Source organism: Arvicanthis niloticus, chromosome 6 (assembly GCF_011762505.2).
Source record: "Arvicanthis niloticus isolate mArvNil1 chromosome 6, mArvNil1.pat.X, whole genome shotgun sequence".
Taxonomy (NCBI): domain Eukaryota; kingdom Metazoa; phylum Chordata; class Mammalia; order Rodentia; family Muridae; genus Arvicanthis; species Arvicanthis niloticus.
The window spans coordinates 95411965-95433896 of NC_047663.1; the positions used below are offsets into that span (position 1 = coordinate 95411965).

The following is a 21932-nucleotide window of genomic DNA, read 5'->3' on the forward strand; positions in this document are numbered from 1 at the left end:
GTGTTTGTATGGGAGGAGAGTGAATAACATTTATAGGCATTATCTAGAGTAACATTCTTTCCTGTTTTGCATGCTATTGTGCTGTGCCTCCTTCTTCCTGTAGTATGCATGTGTGTATGTGTTGCACATATGTTCCTGTGTAGGCGTGTGCATATGCACACATGGAGACTTTGCATAAATACAGATGTATCACAGTGTATTGGGCCTGGTGGCATGTCCAGTCTTTTGACGTTGCAGTTTGACTTTACCATCTAGCAGAGTTTACACTTGAGAGCCCTGCAGCAGCTCCAGGAAAAGAAGTCACCAAGATAAAATTTCAGAATGTTTTAAGTTTACAATTGTGTCAGGTCACATTCACTGCTGTCCTGGGCCACACACTCTCCATGGTGGCAGGTTAGAAGCACAGCGGATCATAAACTACGCTCAACAGCCACTTCTAGGACACTCAGGCTTTATTTGTCTGGAGCCGCGTGTTGCCTGTTAAAAGCTGCTGCAAATGGCTTTACGTGGGGGTAAGAAATCTCCAGTTCTACATAAACTCAGCTGCCTCAATCAACTTGTCCCCTTATAGGCAGCTGAGTGTGTAACCCTATATTTTAGCCTCTCTGGTGTTTTGATCATGCTAGTATCATGTTAGCCTTTGTAACACTAGCTGTTGTGTATGCTTCTCTTTGTTAGCGTGTATTTGCATTAACTGTGAGGAGTGAGCTCGTCTATTTGTGGGGAGTAATCAAGGGACATTGCAGCAGGAAATACACAAAGTTAGGAAATAATAGTCAGATGATAAAGTAGAGGAAACCCGAGGGGTTGGCTGAGGACGGTGCTGCCCACGCTCGTTAGGGTCGACTGAGGACTGCGATTCTCTTGTTTGTGTGGAGAGAGAAGAGCTGGGGCTGCCTGAAACCTGCAGCTGGTGAGCGTCAGATTTATCCCTCATTACTTCTCTTGGGGACCACAAGGAAGAGCATGCGTGCACATGTACGCGTGCATACACACACAAACACACACACATACACAGGAGGCTGTTCAGCTGAGGGGTCTCCTTGTACATTAGGGATGAGGCAATAGCTGGTCCATCTCAGGCTCTTATAGAGTCATTCAGGGGAGGGAGCCATGACATGACTCTGGTCTGTAACAACCATGGTGCTTTCTACTGATCCAGCCTACCTAGCATTTGGCCATGGCTCATGACTCTGTTGGGTGAGAGCAGTCTGAAGGTTAGCCCTTGGTTTGGGAAGCTAATGAGACACAAAGGCTTCTCCATGGGAAAGGCTCCCTTCCCTCTCTGGGGAAGATGGTTCTGAGGAGGGCTGATGCCTTGCTGCTGAGTGTGGGTGAGACAGTACTGGGAGAGGCTGAGTTAGAATAAGCTTCAGGGGCTGATCTCCTAGGTCTGATCTTCCTAAGCCCTGTGTTGAATTCACAGCCTTGAGCTGGTACCCATCAATGTTTAAGTCAGCTGCTATGGAAAAACACAGACAGGTAGCTTTACAATAGCAATGGAGGCTTGTGATTCTGTAGGCTGGGAATCCAAGGTCAAGGGCCTCACAGCAGCTGTCCTGGCTACACATCTCTCTTCCTTCTGTGTCCCCCATATGGCCTTTCTTGATATGGGTGTGTGTGTGTGGACAGAAAGCAAAGCCTTTGGTGTTTTATCATATGGATACCAATCCTACCAGAGACCTTGCCCTTGTGAAGTCATCTTGATGGGCAGTGTGGTCCCTTCCTAACTAAGGTCTCACTTTTAAGCATCTCCACACAAAGTTTAAGACACCAATGTGTGATTTTTTTTTGAGAATTTAAATCAGTTATAACTCAGTGTACACTGAGTTTATTAGCACTTTTTATTTCAGACTCCCACATTGTGAGGAAGGTTAAGTCTAGGCCCTGGTTGACATATGCAAGGCAAGTGCTGGACTACTGAGACACACCCCAACCTCTTTTTATATTTTTATTCTGAGGTGTGGCCTCACTAAGTTGACAGACTTCCCTTGAACTCCCTCCATGGCTCAAGTAGGCCATGAGCTCCTGATTCTCTCACTTCAGCTTTCTGATAAGTTAGGGTGATGGACCTGCAACAAAGGATGAACTAGTAGTCTTATCTTCTGATAGGAAAATGACATCGAAGCGGTCAGAGTCCATTTTAAAGCACCAGGAAAATTGCAGGCAGAAAGTTTGTAGAAGTGATTTGAAAAATCAAATCCCTGGGGGTGGGGCCATGGCTCAGTCAGTTAATGGCTGGTTCTACAAACATGAAAATTAGAATTTGTTGCCCAAAACTCATTCTAAAGAGAGCTGTGTGTGGTGGCGTGTGCTTGTTATTCAAGCTCTGAGGAAGTAGAGTCATGAGGATCCCTGGGACTTTTTGGCTCTTTGGTCCATCCTGGTTGACATATCTGATGTCCCTGTGAGAGACCTTGTCTACAAAACTAAGATAGATACCTGAAGAATGACACACAATAGTGTTCCGTGACCTCCACATACACACATGCTCACATATGTACCCACATATGCCTGACCACAGCACCACAGCATACATACATACACACACACACACACACACACACACACACACACACACACACACACAAATCCAGCACCAACACTGGGCAGCTCTCAACTATCTGTAATTCGAGCTTTAGGGCATAGATATCTGCTTCTGGCATCCAGAGGCTCCTGCACATATGTACATGTTTGTGTCTGCACATGCATCTAGCTCCTAGATAGACTGCCCTTCCTAGGCTATTATGAGCCACAGTGGCTTGTCTATCTGAACTCCCTGTGGGCTTCTCCATGGGAGCTTGAAATGCCTTTATCCCAGGATCAAATCTAATTCTCTCTACTTATTAACTTTCAGATCTTGGGAAAGTTACCTAAGTTTTCTAAGCCCTGGTGTTCTCATCTATGAAGAGGGGCTAATAAAAATTTTTTAGGGGGTTAAATGAGAAAAAAGAAGCATGAAGAATTTGTCGTAAAGCCTGCCAGGACTTTATACTTCACAATATTGTCAGACATTTTGCAAACATGGGAGCTGCAGTTGTTGTTGTCTCTGCAACTTCCCACGAGGCTGGCTTGGAACTTAAGGGACAAAATACCCACAAAAGTGTCATTAATGAGGGGAATTGCCATGAATGCCTTTGCTTCCTTGGTGTTCATTTAATCCTTGCTGTGCGGCTTTGTACATGGCCTTCCCCCTTCTGCTTCCTGGCAAGCTTGCTATAATGTGTTGAAAATATTAATTATCCTCTTCACCTTTTTACAGGACTGTGAAGATGAATCTGCTGTTACTGTGTTTGGTGGAAGGGAAAGTGTGTGTGTGTGTACATGCTCATGGGGGTTGTCCCATAGTCCCCTCTGGTTATAAAAATTATCGATGCCAGCTTCTTTAGAAAGACAATTAATGCAATTGCCTTCTTGTTGAATCGATACTAATGTCTTTTTTTCTTCAATGCGCAGGTTTTGGTGAGTCCTGCTGTTGACCAAGCTGAGGTAGGAAACATGGTTTTGCTGTCTTGGGGGTACATTTTAAAGTGGCTTCTTTTTGGGGAGTGAACCATGTTCCCTGGCTGTGCTTCTCCTTGTGGTCTTGTGTCTGGTGTTACTTTCTATGGCACGTTTTCCATGGTGCTGGGTTAGGTTGGCCCCTTGCTCACAGAGCATGCTCTGAGTAGTCTAGAACTAGTAGTAGTGAGAACAGTAATGAGGATTTCAAAGTAGCCTTCTACTTGCTTTGGAAACTCCTTTTGTCTTCCCTACTTGGCTTCCAGGGCCTTAAGAGAATTTTAGCAGATGCTGGCATTATAGTAGAAAATATATTAACAGATGTGTATCATGGGTCTTCAATAAGGTGACCACTGGCTGGAAATGGTCCGTAGGGTCGTGGTTTTCTCAAGAAGGCATCCACAGAGCCTCTCCTCTTTTATCAAGTCAACTTGGAGAAAGCAAAGTCTGGTGAATTGGATATTGGTGACTGATCTGTCTACCATTTTCATTGCCTAAAAGATAATGGTGACTCCTGTGATCCATTACATGTTTGTTGCAAAATAAAGTTCATGGAGGTGGCTCTGACAGACCCGACAGACCCTACAGAGCATGTGGGGCCACTCAGGAGTGGATCTGCAGTGTCCTCCGATGGGTAGGATGGTTCTCTGTTGTTTTACAAGGTGTGTGGTACATGAATAGTGCAGGTAGGAATCAAACTTGAATAGTGAGGTAAGTGTTTGGCACAGAGGTCCACAGGACGTGCCAGGATCTGTAGAAATGTTGTGGAGCCTCCAGTTTTAACTGCTTCCAAATAATCCTGGAGCTAATCACTTGAACAAGTTATGTTCAAAAACTTTATGTTCTCTTTTTGAGAATGAGAATAACAATATGCACCTTATAGACTCAAACATCATTTTATTTATTGGTTGATTTACTTAGTGTGTGTGTGTGTGTGTGTGTGTGTGTGTGTAAGAGGCAGGAGACTCTTTGTAAACCACTTCTCTCCTCCCACCACGTGGACCCAGGAATAGAACCTAGATTGTTAAACTTGGCTGCAAGTACGTTTACCATCAGAACCATCCTAATGAACCCAGGTAGTTCACAAGGAGCATAATGCATAGTTCCATTATTAAGTACCCGTTACATTGTCACTATTACAGAGATGTTTTCATTTATTGTGGTATAGGATGCTCACAGAAATCTTGCCTATAGCAGCTGTCATCATTCTACTTCACAGACAGGTAAACTAAGGTTTGGGAACACTCAACTTGTCCATGACTCATTCAGTGAAGGAATGAGTCCAAGCCATGTCATAGTACAATTTTGACTTCTGACTACCATGATGTGTAAAGCACATAGGTAACTGTACAAGCCATGTTCAGTAAATCCATACTTTGTTATTCATAAGGGCCACTTCTGAATGGAGGCCCAAAGCAGGCGTCTGTGGTCAGCACCACGGACAGCTGCCTGTTTCCTCTTTTGGCTCCTTGCCCTTGCCAAGGCATGCCCTAACATTTTTTGCCATACTGGGCAACTTAAAACATTCAGTCAATAAAGGCAAGCAAGCAAACAAACAAACAATAACAACAGCAGCAACGACAACAATAATAAATACTCTTGTATATTTTTTCCTTCCCATTTTCTAGTAGCCCTCTATGACAAGACATTTATCTCTATAGCCTTGATGAAAACATATAGGTTGGGAAGAGAGAAGTACTTCATGTCTTGACTGAAATGGTGTTTGCAGACTTGGTAATCCAGGATCCTCTGGTAGAGCTGAGGAAAATGCATGCTCGCACCGTTGCCCACCAGCAGTCAGAGTCAGGGCCATTCTTGGAAGTTCTAATCTCATGGTTCTATGCTGGAACTAGCTCATGCTCATTAACCAGTTTATAAGTAAATCATGGTGTAGGATGCACTGGAATGCACTGGCACAATCCAGACTCTGCCACAGGTAAGTGAAATGGCCTTATAAACCACAGACAGGGACTGCCGAGTGTGGAAAACACTAAGTGAGCAAAATGAATCTTTTGGGAAAGATAGAAAGAAGGGGAAAGGGACTAAGAAGAACAGGAGAGAAGGGAAGGGAGGAAGGATGGAGGGGAAGGAAAGAGAAGAAAGGAGAGGAGGAAGGGAAGGGAAGGGAAGGGAAGGGAAGGGAAGGGAAGGTGTTAGCTTTTCAAGGCTGTGGGAAAAATATTTACTAGAAATGAGAAGGAAAGATTTGATCTGGCCCACAGTGTTAGAGGTCTCATTCTGAGATCATTTGTTCCCATGTATTGGAGCAGGACACCCTCTGCAGGAGGCTGTGGTTGAAATTCAGGTTTTTTTTTTTTTTTGTAGTACCTGTTACATCCTCGGGATCAGAATAGGGCAGAGGGATGGAGAGCATTAAGAATGTGAGGACCCAGCACACGGGTGACATCTCAGAGCAACCACTGACCCAGTTCATTCCCCAGTCTGCCCAGTTTCTCCTCCCTCAGGCACAGTACATATCTTAATGACTTCCATTTTCCTTGCCGTTTCTTTGAAGGCTCAGTTGTCATTGTTGCAGCCGAACGTAATTTTTTTTTCACTACTGTAGAGGGTTAACCTTTTATTAATTGAATTTCTAATGGTGATTCATCAAAGCAAGTGGTCACTGTTATTTAACGTGAGATTCGAATCCACTGACAAACAGTGCCTTCTTGTAAGTGAATAGCAACATATCAGGTAACTGCATCAGGGCGGTCCTTTCCTGTCTCCAGTCACCTTTTGTTTTTCTTTTTGCTTTTTGCCTAAATACAGACAAGCAGTTGTAATTTAGGCAGAACAGACTCTACCTGTGGCAGAGACGTGAGTTAAAGGAAAACAAAAAGAAGTACAAGCCCATGGAATGAGTGCATGAACGGCTTCGCCAGCTCTCTTTTCTCTCTGCAGATTGACAGCGAATATGTGAATAACGTTTGCTAAATCCGGACTCAGGAAACATGACAGCAAGCTGTCTGTGCCAATAATTCCTCACGGCATATGCCGCCCCTCCCTCACCACACACAGTTTTAATAAGACACCACACGGGCTATGGAGAGACATTAAAACCCTGCCGACGGAAAAGCTTTATCTTCCAACCAAATTCCGTGCCTTGCAACGTTGACAACAGCTGAAGAATTTATCTTAAATTCCCTCTGCTAGCTGCAAAGCACATGGCCTCTTTGTCCCCAAGCAGCCTGTAAGAACCAAACTAAGATGTCACATACATAATATAACAGATAAATGGCCCAATTTCCACGCGCACATGACGGATGGAGTGCAGGTTCAGCACATACATATTTGCACGTTAATTGGCCCTGCGTGGATCCGTTTTGAACCTAAGTTGCAACTGCGTGGCTCCCGGGTTCCTTCCCCTCGGGAATCATTAAGCCTGCTTTATCACACAAATGCATACACATTTCCCCCTATTTATCGTCACGCAGCTTGCCCTGCTGAGAGAGAAACCTGGTTACCTGGGCTCAGGCAGTGCATTGCAAGTGTTTCTGTTGGCCTCTCTCAAACACGGGCTGCATGGAAACAAAGATCTGAGACCCAGCCCACGTTGACTCTACTGACAGCCAGACAAAGAACTCGGCCGGCCAGGATGTTTGGGATAAAAGAAAAATTATTTCCTTTCAGTTAACAGTTGTTTTTTTATTTTGCCTCGCCTTAGTGATCGCCTGTTGATAGTTTAATGGTACTACAGACCCAGTGGAGAGCCTCCATTTTGATAAATGGGGCAGCTTCTGTTTGAGGGCAGAGCAGTCGAACTGGATTGATTGATATCGCCGTTTTGTTACCCCAAATAATTGCAGTGGCAAACGACACAGGTGCTGATCACAGTGGCTCTAGGGAAGTGGGTGGAATGTTCCTCCTAATGATTTTTTTTCCTTTTCCGTTCTAAAGGAAACTTTATTCCAGGCCAAAAAAAAAAATCATTTCTTTTTCCCATCTCAAGTCTGTGTCTTCAGAAAACTACTCAGGGGTTGTGAGCCAGTCAGAAGCAGTCTGGCCTGTTTGAAAAGAGGTTACTGTACTCACAAAGGGCTGAGCTGTCCTTGCTGTGAGCAGACCAGCTCTGGCCACCTGGCTCATTGGAGAGCCTGGCACTTTTCTTGAGGACCAAATGAACTGTCGTGTGAGCAGGGTAGCAGAGGACAGGGTCTGTGTCTCAAAGGGGACTTCCTAGTTTACAGCTGACCCATTGTGTAGTGGAAGTCAATCCCTCACCTCATCTTTTATCTGCAAAGTGTGATGGCAATTCACACACAGAATGGCGTACATCTTTTGTCACTATGACAAAGCACCTGCCATAACTTTAGGGAGACAGGAGTTCTTTCGGTTTATGGTTCCTGAGTGTTCAATCCATGGCTCTTGGTTCTATTGATCCTGGTCCACAATGAGGACAAGCATCATGGTGGCATAAGCATGTGGCAGAGGCTCCCTACTCCATCCCTCTGTGTGGCAGGCAGGGAACAGAGAGTAGTAGGAGAGAGAGATAGAAAGTCTCTAGGGGAGAATGTGCCCCCCCCCAGGATGTACCCCTAGTGGTCTATACTTTGCAGCTAGGCTCTACTGCTTACAGTTTCCAGAAACACTGAAAATGGCACCATCATTTGGAGACCAAATCCTCAGTAAATGGTTCTTTAGAGAGAATGCCTTGGTGTGAACTGTAAACAGGGCAACCAATGTATGATACTTATGAGAGCCTCGCACCAAGGAGCTCTCTCTCTCTCTCTCTCTCTCTCTCTCTCTCTCTCTCTCTCTCTCTCCCTGTGTGTGTGTATTGGGGCTGGGCTATGTAAGAAATGTCACTCTCCAGAAATGATAATTGGGAACTTGCTAAGTAGGCAGGACTGCCTGGCCAGTGAGCCACAGGAATCTTTTGATCCCTGCCTCTGCATAGGATGATAAACATGTACCATACATCCAACTTTAAAAAAAAAAATGAGTCTGGTACTCAAACTTGGGTTCTTGTCTTGAAAGGGACACACTTCAGAAACTGAACTCCTGTTATTACTTAATTTTACCTTTGCCTTTTTGTCCAAAGTACAATGATAGCAAAGCACTCAGTGGGTGATCATTTAAGAGCCATGTCTGGGGACACAGTTTCATAATCCGTTAGCATTGCCAGGCAGTGATGTCCTTGCATGCTTTACTTCACACTGGGTTTCATGACCTTTTCTGTCACTCAGGGACAAGGTCCACTTGAACACTAAGGACCGTTCACAGTAGTGTTCTTGGCTTCCTCCGGTTTTTGCCAAGTCACATGGTGATCATCTCCCTTGACCTTAAACCTACAACAAATGGACACTTCAAGAGCTCTGAAAGGTCACCTGGCCTGAACTCAAGAGCCCAGATTTCTCATTTGGAGATATGGTTAGTGCTTTTTATGGTGGACTTTATGGTGACGAGACAGAATAATATATTCTAGGCACAGAGCCGCAATGCATGCACAATTCCAACACACAGCCACGTCCTCAGAAGAGAGGTACTCTATGGGAAGAATTGGATAAGAAGTGCTTTGGTGTCAGCCAGTTCACGAGGAGCAAGATTCTCACAAGGGCACATCCCTCTCTATATAAGCTTCAGATCTGAGTTCAAATTCGAGTGAGCCTATGTGATTGCAGATGGTCCTCAGGGGAGCACTGAAGGTGAGCTAGGTTATTATCAAACAAAAATATCAATAGCAGCAGCAAAGGCAGAGAGAGAGAGAGAGAGAGAGAGAGAGAGAGAGAGAGAGAGAGAGAGAGAGAGAAAGAGATTATCAGTCACTGAATAAGCATTAGAGCAAGTGTAGGGAAATTGTTTTCCATGTTGTTAGGAAGTGAAAGGGGGACTGTCTGGAATGAACATAAAAATGCAGACCCAAATACTCTCATGGAAGCCATGGAACAAGAGGCTTAGAGGAATGGGGTAGCCATATTGGATACCCCAGTGGGGTATAGGGAAGGAAGGACCAGACTGGTGGTTCTAGACTCACTCAATGTGTAATCTCACATTACACATTGAGTGAGTTCAGGGAAGCCTTTCCATTGTAGGTAAAAGCAGAAGCCAGGTGGCTATGGCTTCAGAAGCAAACAGGAAGACATATAAGCCACTTGACAGAGCAGCTGTTCATGAAGGCAGGCACTTGAGCCAAGAGAATGATGGGTCCTTGGCCTGGAGGCAAGGTAAGATTCTGGAAGCAACTTTTCAAGTGGCATTGTGTTGGAGAATAGGCCACAGAGGATGTGTGAATAGATTGAGAGCAGTCACCCTTTGAGAGCAGGGGAGACCATAACACTCCCAGGGGCACTGGACCTTGCTTGCTGTTGTGTCTCCAGAGCATGAGACCTTCCATGCTCAGGAAAGATCAGTTATCTGATGAGGCATGGAGAGAAGAAATGATGGAGAATGTATGTGGATAACATTGAAGGTGGGGAGAGAGAGAGAGAGAGAGAGAGAGAGAGAGAGAGAGAGAGAGAGAGAGACAGAGACAGAGACAGAAAGAGACAGAGAGGCATAGAGAGACATATACAGAGAGACACAGAGAGTATAAAACCTGACAAACTTGGTTTTCCAAGTACAAAACAGAAGGAAGTGTGTGCACTGAGAATACAGAGAGTGGAGTCAGAACTGAGAACTAGTGATGAAAAATAAGCAGAAAGACAGCTGTTACTCTGGGACAGCCTGACCAACCAGTGAGACCTCTACAGCAAAACACCCATAGACCTAGTGTCTTGGGAGAGGTGGAGAAAGGACCTCCCTCCAAGAGCAGCAGAAGAAGAAGGAGGAGGAGGAGGAGGAGGAGGAGGAGGAGGAGGAGGAGGAGGAGGAGGAGGAGAAGGAGAAGGAGAAGGAGAAGGAGAAGAAGAAGAAGAAGAAGAAGAAGAAGAAGAAGAAGAAGAAGAAGAAGAAGAAGAAGAAGAAGAAGAAGAAGAAAAGAAGAAGAAGAAAAGAAGAAGCCACAGTTATAGCCATAACTGCAGCAGCAGCAGCAGCAGCAAAGAGTGATGTGAACACACTCACAATGACTATGGATGTCTACAGCACTCATTGTGACCTTCAGTGGGGTGTTTACAGCTCATTCTGAGTGCTACAGGAAACAAAGCACCAACAAGGACAAACTCAGAGACTAAGCCAGATGGAAGCATCAGTCTTTGAATCTGCAGGAGCCCCTTACTCCATGAACTTCTGTTAAAAAGACACTGGGAGATGGATAGTGAGCAATGGTGAGATCTGTTTGAAATTGTGAGAACATTTGAAAGTGCTTGCTGCTCTTCCAGAGGACCTGAGTTAAATTCCCAGCACATACAAGGAGGCTCAGAACCATCTATAATTCTGGATCCAAGGGATCAAACACCCCTTTTCTGGCCTCTGTGGGCTCCTTTACTTATGCATTATTCACAGAGACATACATATAAAATAAACAAATACACAATAAATAAATTTTTAAAATGGGCTGTTGCTGGGAGGCCTTGAGGACTTGCCACTGGCACAATTGCTTTGTGATCTGAACGTGAAGTGTCCCCACAGGCGAGTGTGTTTATATACTTGGGTCCCAGCTCATGGCGCCGCTTTGTAAGTCAAACATTGCTGGAGGAAATTGGTCCTGGGTTGGGTCAATTGGGTCTAGACGATTTCTAGGCCTGCATCCCTATCTGCTGTGTGCCCCCTGGTTTCAGATGCAATGGGACCAGCTGCCTCACATCCTGCCTCACACTTTTCCACTGGAGTGGATCGAATCCCCCTCAAACTGGGAGTGGAGATGGAAGCCTTCCACCCTCAAGTGCTTCCCTCATGATTTTGGTCTCCAACAAGAACATGAATACTGGAAGGGGGTGTGGTATGAAGAAGAGCAACAGCAACAAGCAAAGTTGACATCCACTAGTATGTGAGTGCATACCGGGCACTGTGCAAGCCCTTCTGTGTCCTTCATCGCATTTCAGTTCGTTCTTCTGGGAGTCCTAGGAAGTAAGCACTGCTGTCCTCCCTGTTCCACAGGAAAGCAAACTGGAGCTCAACACAGTTCATTCAGAGAGCTAATAGGAGCAGAGTCAAGGTCGCATCTCTGATTGTCAGGCACAGCAGGATGCCTGGAAAGCGAGGTCAGGAGTCACCCAATTGCTTCAGGAGCCAAGGCTTCTTCTTGGGACACTGACAGAAAGCCTAGCCTCTCCTCTTCCAAACGCTCCCTTCTGAGGTCGGCCATTCTAAAGCCCAATCAGCCTGGCTGGCTCTGTGTTAAGACTTCCCCCAAGTGAGCTGTGATCGCAAACCCCATCCCTGCACGGTCAATTATGTCCCATGGTTTGACACCGTTTATTTCCTTTGCATTATACATTCCAACCTCCTGACTGTTTACGATCAGAAGATCTGCTCCTGGGCTCATATATTGCCACAGCTCAGGGAGTCAGTACACCAGACAAGGCCCAGTGGTGGAGACTCTGGCTTGTCAACCTCTGTAAGAGTGTATAATTTCAAAGATCCAGCCTGCTTTATCAATGGCAAAGGGAGATGTGGCTTCACTGTGGAGCATGGCTTTCATGGAGAAGAAGCAAGAGGCATGGGGGTGGTGACGGTTGATGGAGGGAACTGAAATGCTTGAAGCTAAGAAGTGGGGAATTGAGCTTCCTGATTCTGAAAACCCACACACAATAACAGATTTGGAAGGTGCCAGAGAGACTGAAGAGAGTCCATTTAGGGCTATGGGACACGTAAGAAAAGAAATGAATAGAGGTCTTAACTCTTTTCAGGGATGAGTACGAAGGACTGTGGGTGGAAGCCAGGTCGGACAGGGTTTTTCAGAGTAGTGCAGTGCAAAATATATTTGCCAAAGGACAAACCCCTTGCAGGGACATGCGCGGTTCAACAAGCTTAAAGAGCATGATGATCACCGTTCCTTAGGGCATTGGTGACTTAACATGGGTCAGCCATCATTTTCTAGCTCTCAAGGAGCCTGTGAGATAGGAGACCACAGGTGGGCAACTGGGTGCCTTCAGGTAAGCTGTAGCAAAGGTGCGCCCAAAGGTGTAAAGGTCTGATCCCCTAGAAAGTGTTTAAGTTCCTTAGGAAGCCTGAGGAGGCTTTGGATGCAATTCACTCACCCATGTGCCTTGTTCAAGGTCATAATAAATAAATAAATAAATAAATAAATAAATAAATAAATAAATAAAATGGATCGAGAGTCTCATACCTGGATAAGATGTTCTGTGGCATACTTTTATAAGTAGGAGCATCTTTCATATTTTTGGTTTTGCTTGTTTATTGAGACATGGTTTATATAGGCTGGTCTATGTAGGCTGGTGTTGAACTCTTCATATATCCTAAGACATCCTGAAACTTCATAGTCTTCCCACCTTGGCCTTCCCAGTGCTAGGGTTTCAGGCATATACCGTCATGGCTGGCTTTGAAAACATTTTCATAGGGAGCAAAGAGATCCCATTCATTGGATGGACATTTCATGGGTGAATGACGGAGCAGCAGAGAGATGAAGGTCTACCTGGATATGTGGGTGAGAAATATGTGAGTCTCCTTGACACTGGCCTCTTCCCGGCGGTGACAGTGAACACAGACAATGTCTCTGGAGCATCCAGACTTCCATGCTCAGCGTTTTGTATGGATTATCTCTTTTATTCTTTCCAACAGACTTGGGAGAGTATTCCTATAACCTTCATTTAATGGATGATAAAGCCGATGCTCAGAAGAGTTTATGGATCTATCCAAGGCCATACGGCCGTGGGCAAAGTTAGTATTTGATTCCACGCACTTTGCTTCCTGAACAAGCTAAGATAGGAGGAGTGGGCTTTCAGGGCCCGTAGGTGGGAGTCTGCATCGCTCAGCACAAACCTCTCATGATGAACGACGCTCACACACTTGGGGGAGACCGGTGACCATGGCTGATGCTCGGCAGTAATGTTCCTTGACTTGGGGCTGGCATTCCTCTTCTCTCACCAGAATGACAATTAGGGGTGAGGGAAGAAAGAGTTATTGCTATACTGGTCTCCTCTGTTGAGCCATGAATAAATGATGATGGCTGTGAAATAGTGTGATGTTTGGATCGTTTCTGGTAAATTAAAAAAAATATATATATAGAAATTGAATAAAGTGGTAATCCATGCAGACATTTAAATAAGAGGAGTGAAACAGAATTTGAAAACTCTTTTAGTTCCTCCTGGGCTCATCATTCTAATGTAATTAGTTTGCAAAAAAAATATTAATTAATACTCAAATATCTGACATGTTTTACATGTTGATTTGAAACATGTTAATTACATCTCATGCTTTGTCCCTGGGCCGTTTTCGGCATTTGCCGAGGTTGGAGTTCTGATCCCATAATCTGTTGCTTGAAGATGGGCAGCCAGCAGTGGGTGGATAGCAGGCTGCTTAAGTATGGAACCTGCGTTCGGATCCCTGGCACCCACAGAAGAGCCAGCTGTGGCAGGGGAGATGCCTAGTGCTTTGGTGAGGAAGTGGGGGGATTCTGGAGGCTTACATACAGGCCAGCTAGTCTAATGAAAACCGTCAGATCAGGATCGGTCAGAGCCCTGGAGAAGCAACTGAGGAGATCATCCAGTGTTAACTTCTGTGCTTGCATGAACAAATGTGCCCCTCCCCAGCACACATACCCACACACCACACTGCTGTGAGGCATTCCTAGAAAAGACATTCAGATGTGGGTTCAAGCCAACAGGAAGTCTTTATTAGCCAGATGGCTACTACATCGGCTGTTCTGGACCCAAGTGCAGTCCTGATCCTTTCTTGGAGTGAGCTTTTAAGCACACACACACACACACACACACACACACACACACACACCCCACATCCTGAGTTGACACCCCTCAGTTAGCAAGAACAGTTAGCCAGAAGCAAAACCACAGAAGCTAAAAAGCAAGGTTAGTACATTTAGGGACTTTTCCAGAACTATGGACTTTGATAGATTGTGTCTTTATTCTCATTTTGGCAGGTTTTTCTGACCATGTGCCAGGTTGCAGGACTTGAATGATACTTCCATTGTGGCAACAGTTGTGCTAAGGGCTGGCGGGGGGGGGGGGGGAAGGCCTGTTACAATGCAAGCACACACACATGGGCAGCCTATGGGGAAATCCCAGAGTCTCTTGAATCTCTGGAGAGCAAACAATATGCTTCTGGCTTTAGCTAATGTGGGCTGTGGCTGAAATGTAGTGTCTCAAGAGGCTTCTGACTGTTCCAATGAGCCAAGCTGGGTTTCCAGAGTCTGTAGAGACTTGGGCTGATGGTTGGGTTTCTTCTTCTCTAGCTTACACAGTCATTGTGCCTGGCAGGTAGGCGGCAGGCTCATGCTGATCTCCAAGCGTGTCTTATGGAGATCGAGTGATCTTGCTATTGCATCCCAAAAGAGACCTTATAATTCTGTGTTTCATTACTGAGTTGTTTTTTTTTTTTTTTTTTTGTTTTTTTTTTTTTGAGACAATGTTCCTTGGGAGGTGTGAACACGGGTCTATTCACCCTATAAGGCATCGATGCTAGACCATAATAATACTATCAAAGTCCAACTAAGTGAGCCAATGACTTTATTGGTGTTGCTTATAAGAGTATAGATGAGGGATTACTTATGGGAGAAGATCACTCAAAGGCAGCTGTATCTCCAAAGGCCTACCCCAGAGTGGGTGTTGGTTCACAAAACCTGACAACCTGAAGCTTGTTGTGAGACTCACAGGCACCTCAACAGGCTGGAGAGGCCACTTTTAGGCCTCCCAGGCATCTTTTCTGATTAAATAACCTGGAAGAGGGAGGGAGCTGGTTTAGCTGGTCAATATCAGGGATTTGCTGAGCCTTTTGAGTTGTTTATTTCCTGATCATTAAGGAACATTTCTTGAGAATTTTCTTCTTAGTAAGCCTTCTTTTAGAACTTTGAGTCCCATAGAGGTTTCCTCCATGATTAAATGTTTTATTTGGGTGGAAATGACCATACCACACTAATATTCAGAGAAGCTAGGCAATGCTGAAGTCATATATTCGCTAGAAAGTCCTAGTGGTCCACCCAGTGAAAGTCTATTTTGGATTCATATCTCATGCTCAGCAAGGCTAGGGAGATCCACAGAGTGGATGTTTCTGTGTGTTGACCAGTCAGCACACAGTGCTTCTCTCTCAGGCTCCACTGTGTTAACTCATACCTCCAGCATTAACATGGAGAAGACAGAAAGTGAATGAGGATTCTCTATAGAAATTTTATCAGCTCTACACAGAGAGATGCCATTCCCTTTCACAATATGGAATGTATCACCTAAGTCGGGGCATCTAAAAAGGTGAGGGGCTTGTAGATATTCCATGGGAATGGAACACCTGGCACAGCATGAGGAAGAGAACTGTGACAATGGTGATGGTGGCTGGCCATGCCCTCATCCCTATGCTTCACCAGGCCCTTCTTTGAGCTTGTATGATAGGCATTCTGATAGGCAGCATGCATGATGTAGCTGGCCCCATCTCACTTTTTTTCTGTTCTAAAGAGCATAAGGAGTCAGTGGCTCATGTAGATGAAACAATTTTTCCTATTTTTTCAATGTGACTAGTAAGGGACACATTTGGGATTTCACCCATATCTGTGTTGACTGCCTTCACTGACCTTTGCAATTCAAGACTCTTGGTGACTTCCTTCTTGTAACATTCTGGAAGGAATGGGAGGTGGGTGATGCTTTCAGGGTGCTCATGACAATTCAGAAGGGGGGAATTGTATAACCCTCAGGTCAACAGAGTGGATCCCCCACATTTGTGTAGAATCTGTTCGTGTCAGCCAGCAGATCCACATGATTCATATTAGAATAGTAATGACCCTGCAGAGGCCTTAGGAAGAATAACATTAAATCTTCCTTGTAGGTACAATATGAGAAATAACAGTAAGCCAGGAAGGGAGGGAGGAAGGAAGGAAGCGAGAGGGGAAGGGAAGAAGGAAGCTAGCCACTGTAGGATGTTTTAGCAAACACCAACTGAGTCTCTTGTATATGAGATTGAGGGTCCTCAAGACCCCAGTAGACCAAGCAACACCTCTTAAAATGTAATTGGATACCTGTAAAGACTTACAGCTCTCAACTCCAGGATCAAGGTTTCTTTTTTGTTTGTTTGTTTGCCCCAGAGGGACAGAGAACAGGGAATAAGAGACCAAGACAGGAGAGAGGACAAGGAATGGGGGAGAAAGGAACAAGGGAAAAGGTGAAAGAAGGGATGTTTGTCCTGGAGGACAAAGGACTGCCTCTGAACAAAAAGGAGAAAGACATGGCATATAGGAAAATGGTTTATAAAGGTAAGGGGAAAACCCTGTTAGGATGAATTGCTTCATTTTAATTAGGCATGTTAATTAGGGCAGCCAAAGGAGGCATTTGATTGCTGGATGTCAATGCTTTGAGAGCTGGACCTTGGTAGTCAGCCTCGGGTGTGTGTGTGTGTGGGGGGGGAGACAGAGGTGGGGGGGTTGAGAAAATGCCCAATAATGGAATAGACCTTGATGGTTAGCTTTAGGATCTGATGGTTTTTAGTAAAGTGAAAGGGAATTGGGGAGAAGGATAAGGCTGTTGGAGCCATGCTCATCCTGTTCCAGCTGGCCAAAGACCCTTTAGCCTGAGGATGTGAGAACCCACAGAATGCAGCAGACCTTTTCTGTGAACACAGAACAGCCACAGTGAGATGGGAGGTGGAGACCAGAGAACTCCCCGAAAGCTTTTGGGCCAGGAATTTTGGGCTAAGAAGCTTTTGGAGTCCTCAGAGAAGTGGAAAGATGAGAGACCCTGCCCTGAGAAGATTGAAGGAAATGACTAATTTCTAAAAGTTATTCTCTGACCTTCACAGGCGTGTGCTGGAACACACACATGCCCCCACACACTAATAAAAAAGTAATTTAAAAAGACATAGTACAAAGTTCTAAGGATCACCAAGGAAACCGGACTGAAATGTGTTTAGTGTAAGAGTTTAAAAAAAAAAAAGATTCAGTCAAATCTTTATTTCCTTTATTAACACATTAAGCAAGCAGGTCTAGTAATTACCATAATTTGGAAGCAGCAATAAGCATTATGGTATTTGGAGATATCGCTGATAATTATCATGTCATGTGACCTAAAAATAATCTGTGCTTTCTTTTGTTGACAAATTCACAGGTGGCAGTAATGTGCCTGCGATTCCCTTGATCACCTGTATAATTAAAGGGAGTTGGAAAAGTAAAGTTGCTGTTTTATTTTATTCAGGTCCATGAATTTACTTAATTTTACTTGGTAGCCCATTGCGGGGTCTGCTTCTCTTGAACCGAAGTCTAGAACTGAGACCAGGGTTAAATGTTAGAAATGGGAAAATCTGGCTTTTCTGTGCTCACTCACTTGGTCTTAAGCACCCTCATGATACCCTCTATGATCATTTCAGAGGACCTGCACTGGGCAGGGCTGATGGTCCAGTTTATGAAGTGCTGACATAGAAGCACGAGAAACTGAGTTTGAGTCATAGAATCCACGTTAAAAACAGAACCAAAGACAAGACATAGGCATGGAAGCATGTACTCATAATTCCAACGCTGAGTAGGTGGAGACGGGCAGATGCCTGAGACTGGCTGGCTGGCCAGTTGAGACTAATCAGTAAACTCCCACCCCGAGAGAGTCCTATTCTTAAAAACCAAGATAAAGGGCTTCTGAGAGAGGGCATCTGAGAGAAGTTGTACTTGGCACACAGGAACACACACACACACACACACACACATGCACACACACAGAGAGAGAGAGAGACAGAGAGAGACAGAGAGAGACAGAGGCAGAGAGAGGCAGAGGGAGAGAGAGAGAGGCAGAGGCAGAGAAAGGCAGAGGGAGAGAGAGAGAGAGAGAGAGAGAGAGGGAGAGAGAGAGAGAGAGAGAGGATGGTAAAGTGTAATGGGCCTCCAGTCTTCAACACAACTGGTGCCACATTGGAGGCACAATTCAGACCTTAGAACCTAGCATGTGGGCACCAACACCCTCCAAAATGGCAACAAAATGTAACCCATCAAAGACCTAGTCCACAGTTCTGGGATCCAGGAAAGTCCCTAAATATATTAGCCTTGTTTTTTGGCTTCTGTACTTTTATTCTTCACTAACAATTCTTGCTAAATGAAACGTGTCAACCAGAATGTGGTTTTTGTGCATACAAGACAAACAAACAAACAAACAAACAAAAACCAGTAAAGCACAGGGCTGCATGACTTGGGCAAGTTCCCTGTGCAGTTGCTGGCTGGCAACATAGACTTTCTATTTGGCTTTTAGAGTCTCCACATGTTCTCAGTGGAGTTACTGCACAACAAAAGGTAATATGTTTAAAAAAAAAAACTAAGGTCAGATTTTGCATACATTATTTCACCAGGCCTTGTAGGGTTTGCTGCTAAATGTATCTAGAAGTAGTTGTGGTGGTCAGCATTTGTGAACACTGACTCTGACCCTGAGGGTCCACCAAGCACATTTTAGATATCAAAACTAACAGCACAGTAGCAACTGTAGCAGCAGTGACAGCAGTAGCTTTGCCGAGAGTCCCCATCTTCCGAGTGCTCTAAGTCTTTTACATACCCGATGCCCTTTTTCCTACCAGTGTATTCCTACCAATTGTTTCCATGCATGGAATAAAGACTCTTCACAGGTGAAGGGAATTGCCTGGAGTCTGCATCTTTCAACAGAAAGATGGAGCAGCAAATTGTGAGGATGACCCATCCCTGGGAAGGGTGTACAGGTGATGCATGGAAAGATCCTGCATCCCTCTGCCTGCCTGCTTTTGGCTAGAACCCTGTCATGTGTCCTTTCAAACTGGAGGAGAGGCTGGCCTGAGAAATGGAGTCCAGCTGTGATCCCTTGGGGGACAAAGAATGGTTTTGGTGATCTCATAGCCATGTCTAGGCATACTTCCTATGCAAGAGTTTGGGGGTGGGGAGGAGTCTTGTGATGTGCTGTCTTCTGGACATGACATGAATGTTGTACTTATGAATTCACAGCAGCTGTGGTTACCTGCACAAGTTCAAACTGGTCCATAATTCCAACATGAATGAAGGAGGGGCTTATGAGCCCCCACTTCTAAGCTGAAGAGCTCTTGGCAACTGATGGCTTTTGGAGGGGGGGGTCAATTTTCTTCAGAAGTGGGACTGCCTGGAGGTTGCTCATACTCCTGCAGGAGGCACTCATTGGGTTCAGTTGGTTATTTACAAGACAATAAAAAGGATACGAAGGTGGGGGAGCACTGATGGGATCAAGAGGAATAAGAGGGGGGAGGAGGGGGATTCAGAGATCAGGATTGTGTAGATATGAAATCATCAAAGAACAAAGGTAGGTTTAAAAGATGTTTCATGATCAAAGTCAATCTTCAACAATTTAGGGCCCTCATTCTCCTGCAGCCCGTACAACATTCTGGACCCCCAGCACAGTGTGGTGCTGGGACTTAGACTCCAGACTCTCCCTCAGAGGTGCACATTGCTGAGGCTTTCCTCTGGGGAGACCTTGGAGTGAATTTGACACAAATACATTACTGCAAATTAGAGAATGTGGAAAATCACACGATGTGGGAATTTGGACTCTGGGTCTATTTTTAAAAGCCACAGAGAGGCTGCAAATGAAATATTGTCAAACAGAAAACAGATTAAAATATATAATGGTTTATTACTATATGTTTAAATGAATGCTTAAAATGTAGCCCTAGGTTTTTTTTTCCGTTCTTTTTAAGGAAATTGAAAAGTAGTTATTGGCTTTTTCCCCCCTCTCTGTTTGACTTGCGTTTTTATGAAACATCTGGACAGCTCTTGCTTTACAATCTTTTGCATAAAGCCTTTAGAAGTGGTCACTGCATCATCATGGAATTAGGTCCATAGGGCAAGAGAAGTAAATCCTTGCATTGTCTGCTCTGTGGCACCGTCAGCTATACATTCTTCCATTCATAGAGGCGGTGTGCTTACTAGGATTCTCAGCCTGTCTGTAATTTTCAGGGTGTTCAGGGACAGGAGTGAGGGTATAAAAGCCACTCTCGACATTAAATGCACACTCAGACTTAAGAGCATGCTAGTATTTTTGATTGGTTTTTAAAATACATGCACATGGAAACGAGTCACTTTTATAGAGAAAGAGAAAATAAACCAATATACAGTAAGACGGAGCCACAAATACCGTGCAGTCTGTCTTAGTTACTTCCCCTGTTGTGGAGTCAAAAAATACTCTTAACAAAAGCCACTGAATGGAGAAAGATTTGTTTCAGCTCACAGTTTCTGGCTACAGTCTGCCATGGCAAGGAAGTCATAGCTGGATCTTAAAGCAGCTGATGACATCACAGCCATGATCAGAAAGTCGAGAACTGCATTCATTGTCTTTATTTTATACAATCTAGTGTCTCCTACTCAAGGAATGGTCCCAACCACAATTAAAGGTATCATTTTACATCAATTAACATAATCAATATGGAACCTCGGGGGGTATGCTAAGGACCCGATTTCCAGATGAATACAAAGTCAAGCTGACAGCACTGATCATCACACTGTCTCTAATAATTCTTTTTCTCAAATTCTCCCAGTATCAATGAGGCTGTTGTATAAGTTCTGATGGTAATGTGTGTCTTGGTATCCCATTCTACAGTGGTGGTCTGTAAACTGCCCCTTTAATATTCAGTCCGCTATGAATGACAAGCACCTGTGGTCCTGACATTGCGCTCCTCTAATGGCTCCGAATGAGAAATGTGATTGTAGGGGTCTCTCTGCTTAAGGAGACTTCAGGAGTCTTTGTCTGATGGAGGTTGCCCTGTGTCTGATAAATGGGGTTTCTGCTGCTCCATCCCACTTTCTCCTCCTTTCCTGTCCTTTCCTGTTCCATGTTCGACATCAGTTGCCTATGAAAGTTAAGAAAATCACTTTGTCTGGTACCTTTTGTGTTCATCTTCTTAGCTAACATTCTGAACTTCTTACAGCATTTTTTTTTTCTTTCCCATGAGCTAATACTGTGGTTTAAATAATTTGATTCGGAAGTTGGAACCCTGATGGTTCATCCCCTGAGGGACAACACAGAATCTGACTGATGAGTCAAAATGAAGAGAGATGTGTTAAGTGTGTGAACTCTGGGATGATAGCATCCTGGGTGATTTACGGTTCTCTGGTGATTTACTGAACCAGATGGCAACACCTCATTTTCTCCTCTACAGTATGGGGGTGATCATGCCATGGTGTAATCCTCTTAGGGTAGGTATTGAGTGAAAGAAGGCAGTTTCAGTGCTGATTACATTGGCTGGCACATACCAAGTTGTTGGTGAGTGGTACCTCAACTTGATACTCAAGTGCATTATGGGTAATGCCCTGAGGACCATTTTACCCTCTGTGCCTTCTTCACAAAGGGGTATAGACGATGGGCCAGGAGTGTGGATGCCCGTGAACTTGGGAGTCTGGCTCCCTAGACTAACTCGACACTTCCAGATTTTTGCTTATTCTCTAGTGGTAGAGACAGCTGCAGATGCTT

The 21932-nt window shown here is 44.7% G+C and overlaps 1 protein-coding gene across 15 annotated transcripts in view; it reads left to right on the plus strand.

Moving 5' to 3' along the window:
- The window catches only part of Rbfox1 (RNA binding fox-1 homolog 1), a 2075913-nt gene that overhangs the window by 433860 nt on the left and 1620121 nt on the right, over positions 1 to 21932 (plus strand). For all 15 annotated transcript variants that reach the window (XM_076937363.1, XM_076937366.1, XM_076937354.1 and 12 more), the window contains exon 3: positions 3457 to 3489. In XM_076937363.1, the coding sequence (XP_076793478.1) occupies positions 3457 to 3489 (33 nt within the window). The remainder of the gene's footprint in view (positions 1 to 3456; positions 3490 to 21932) is intronic.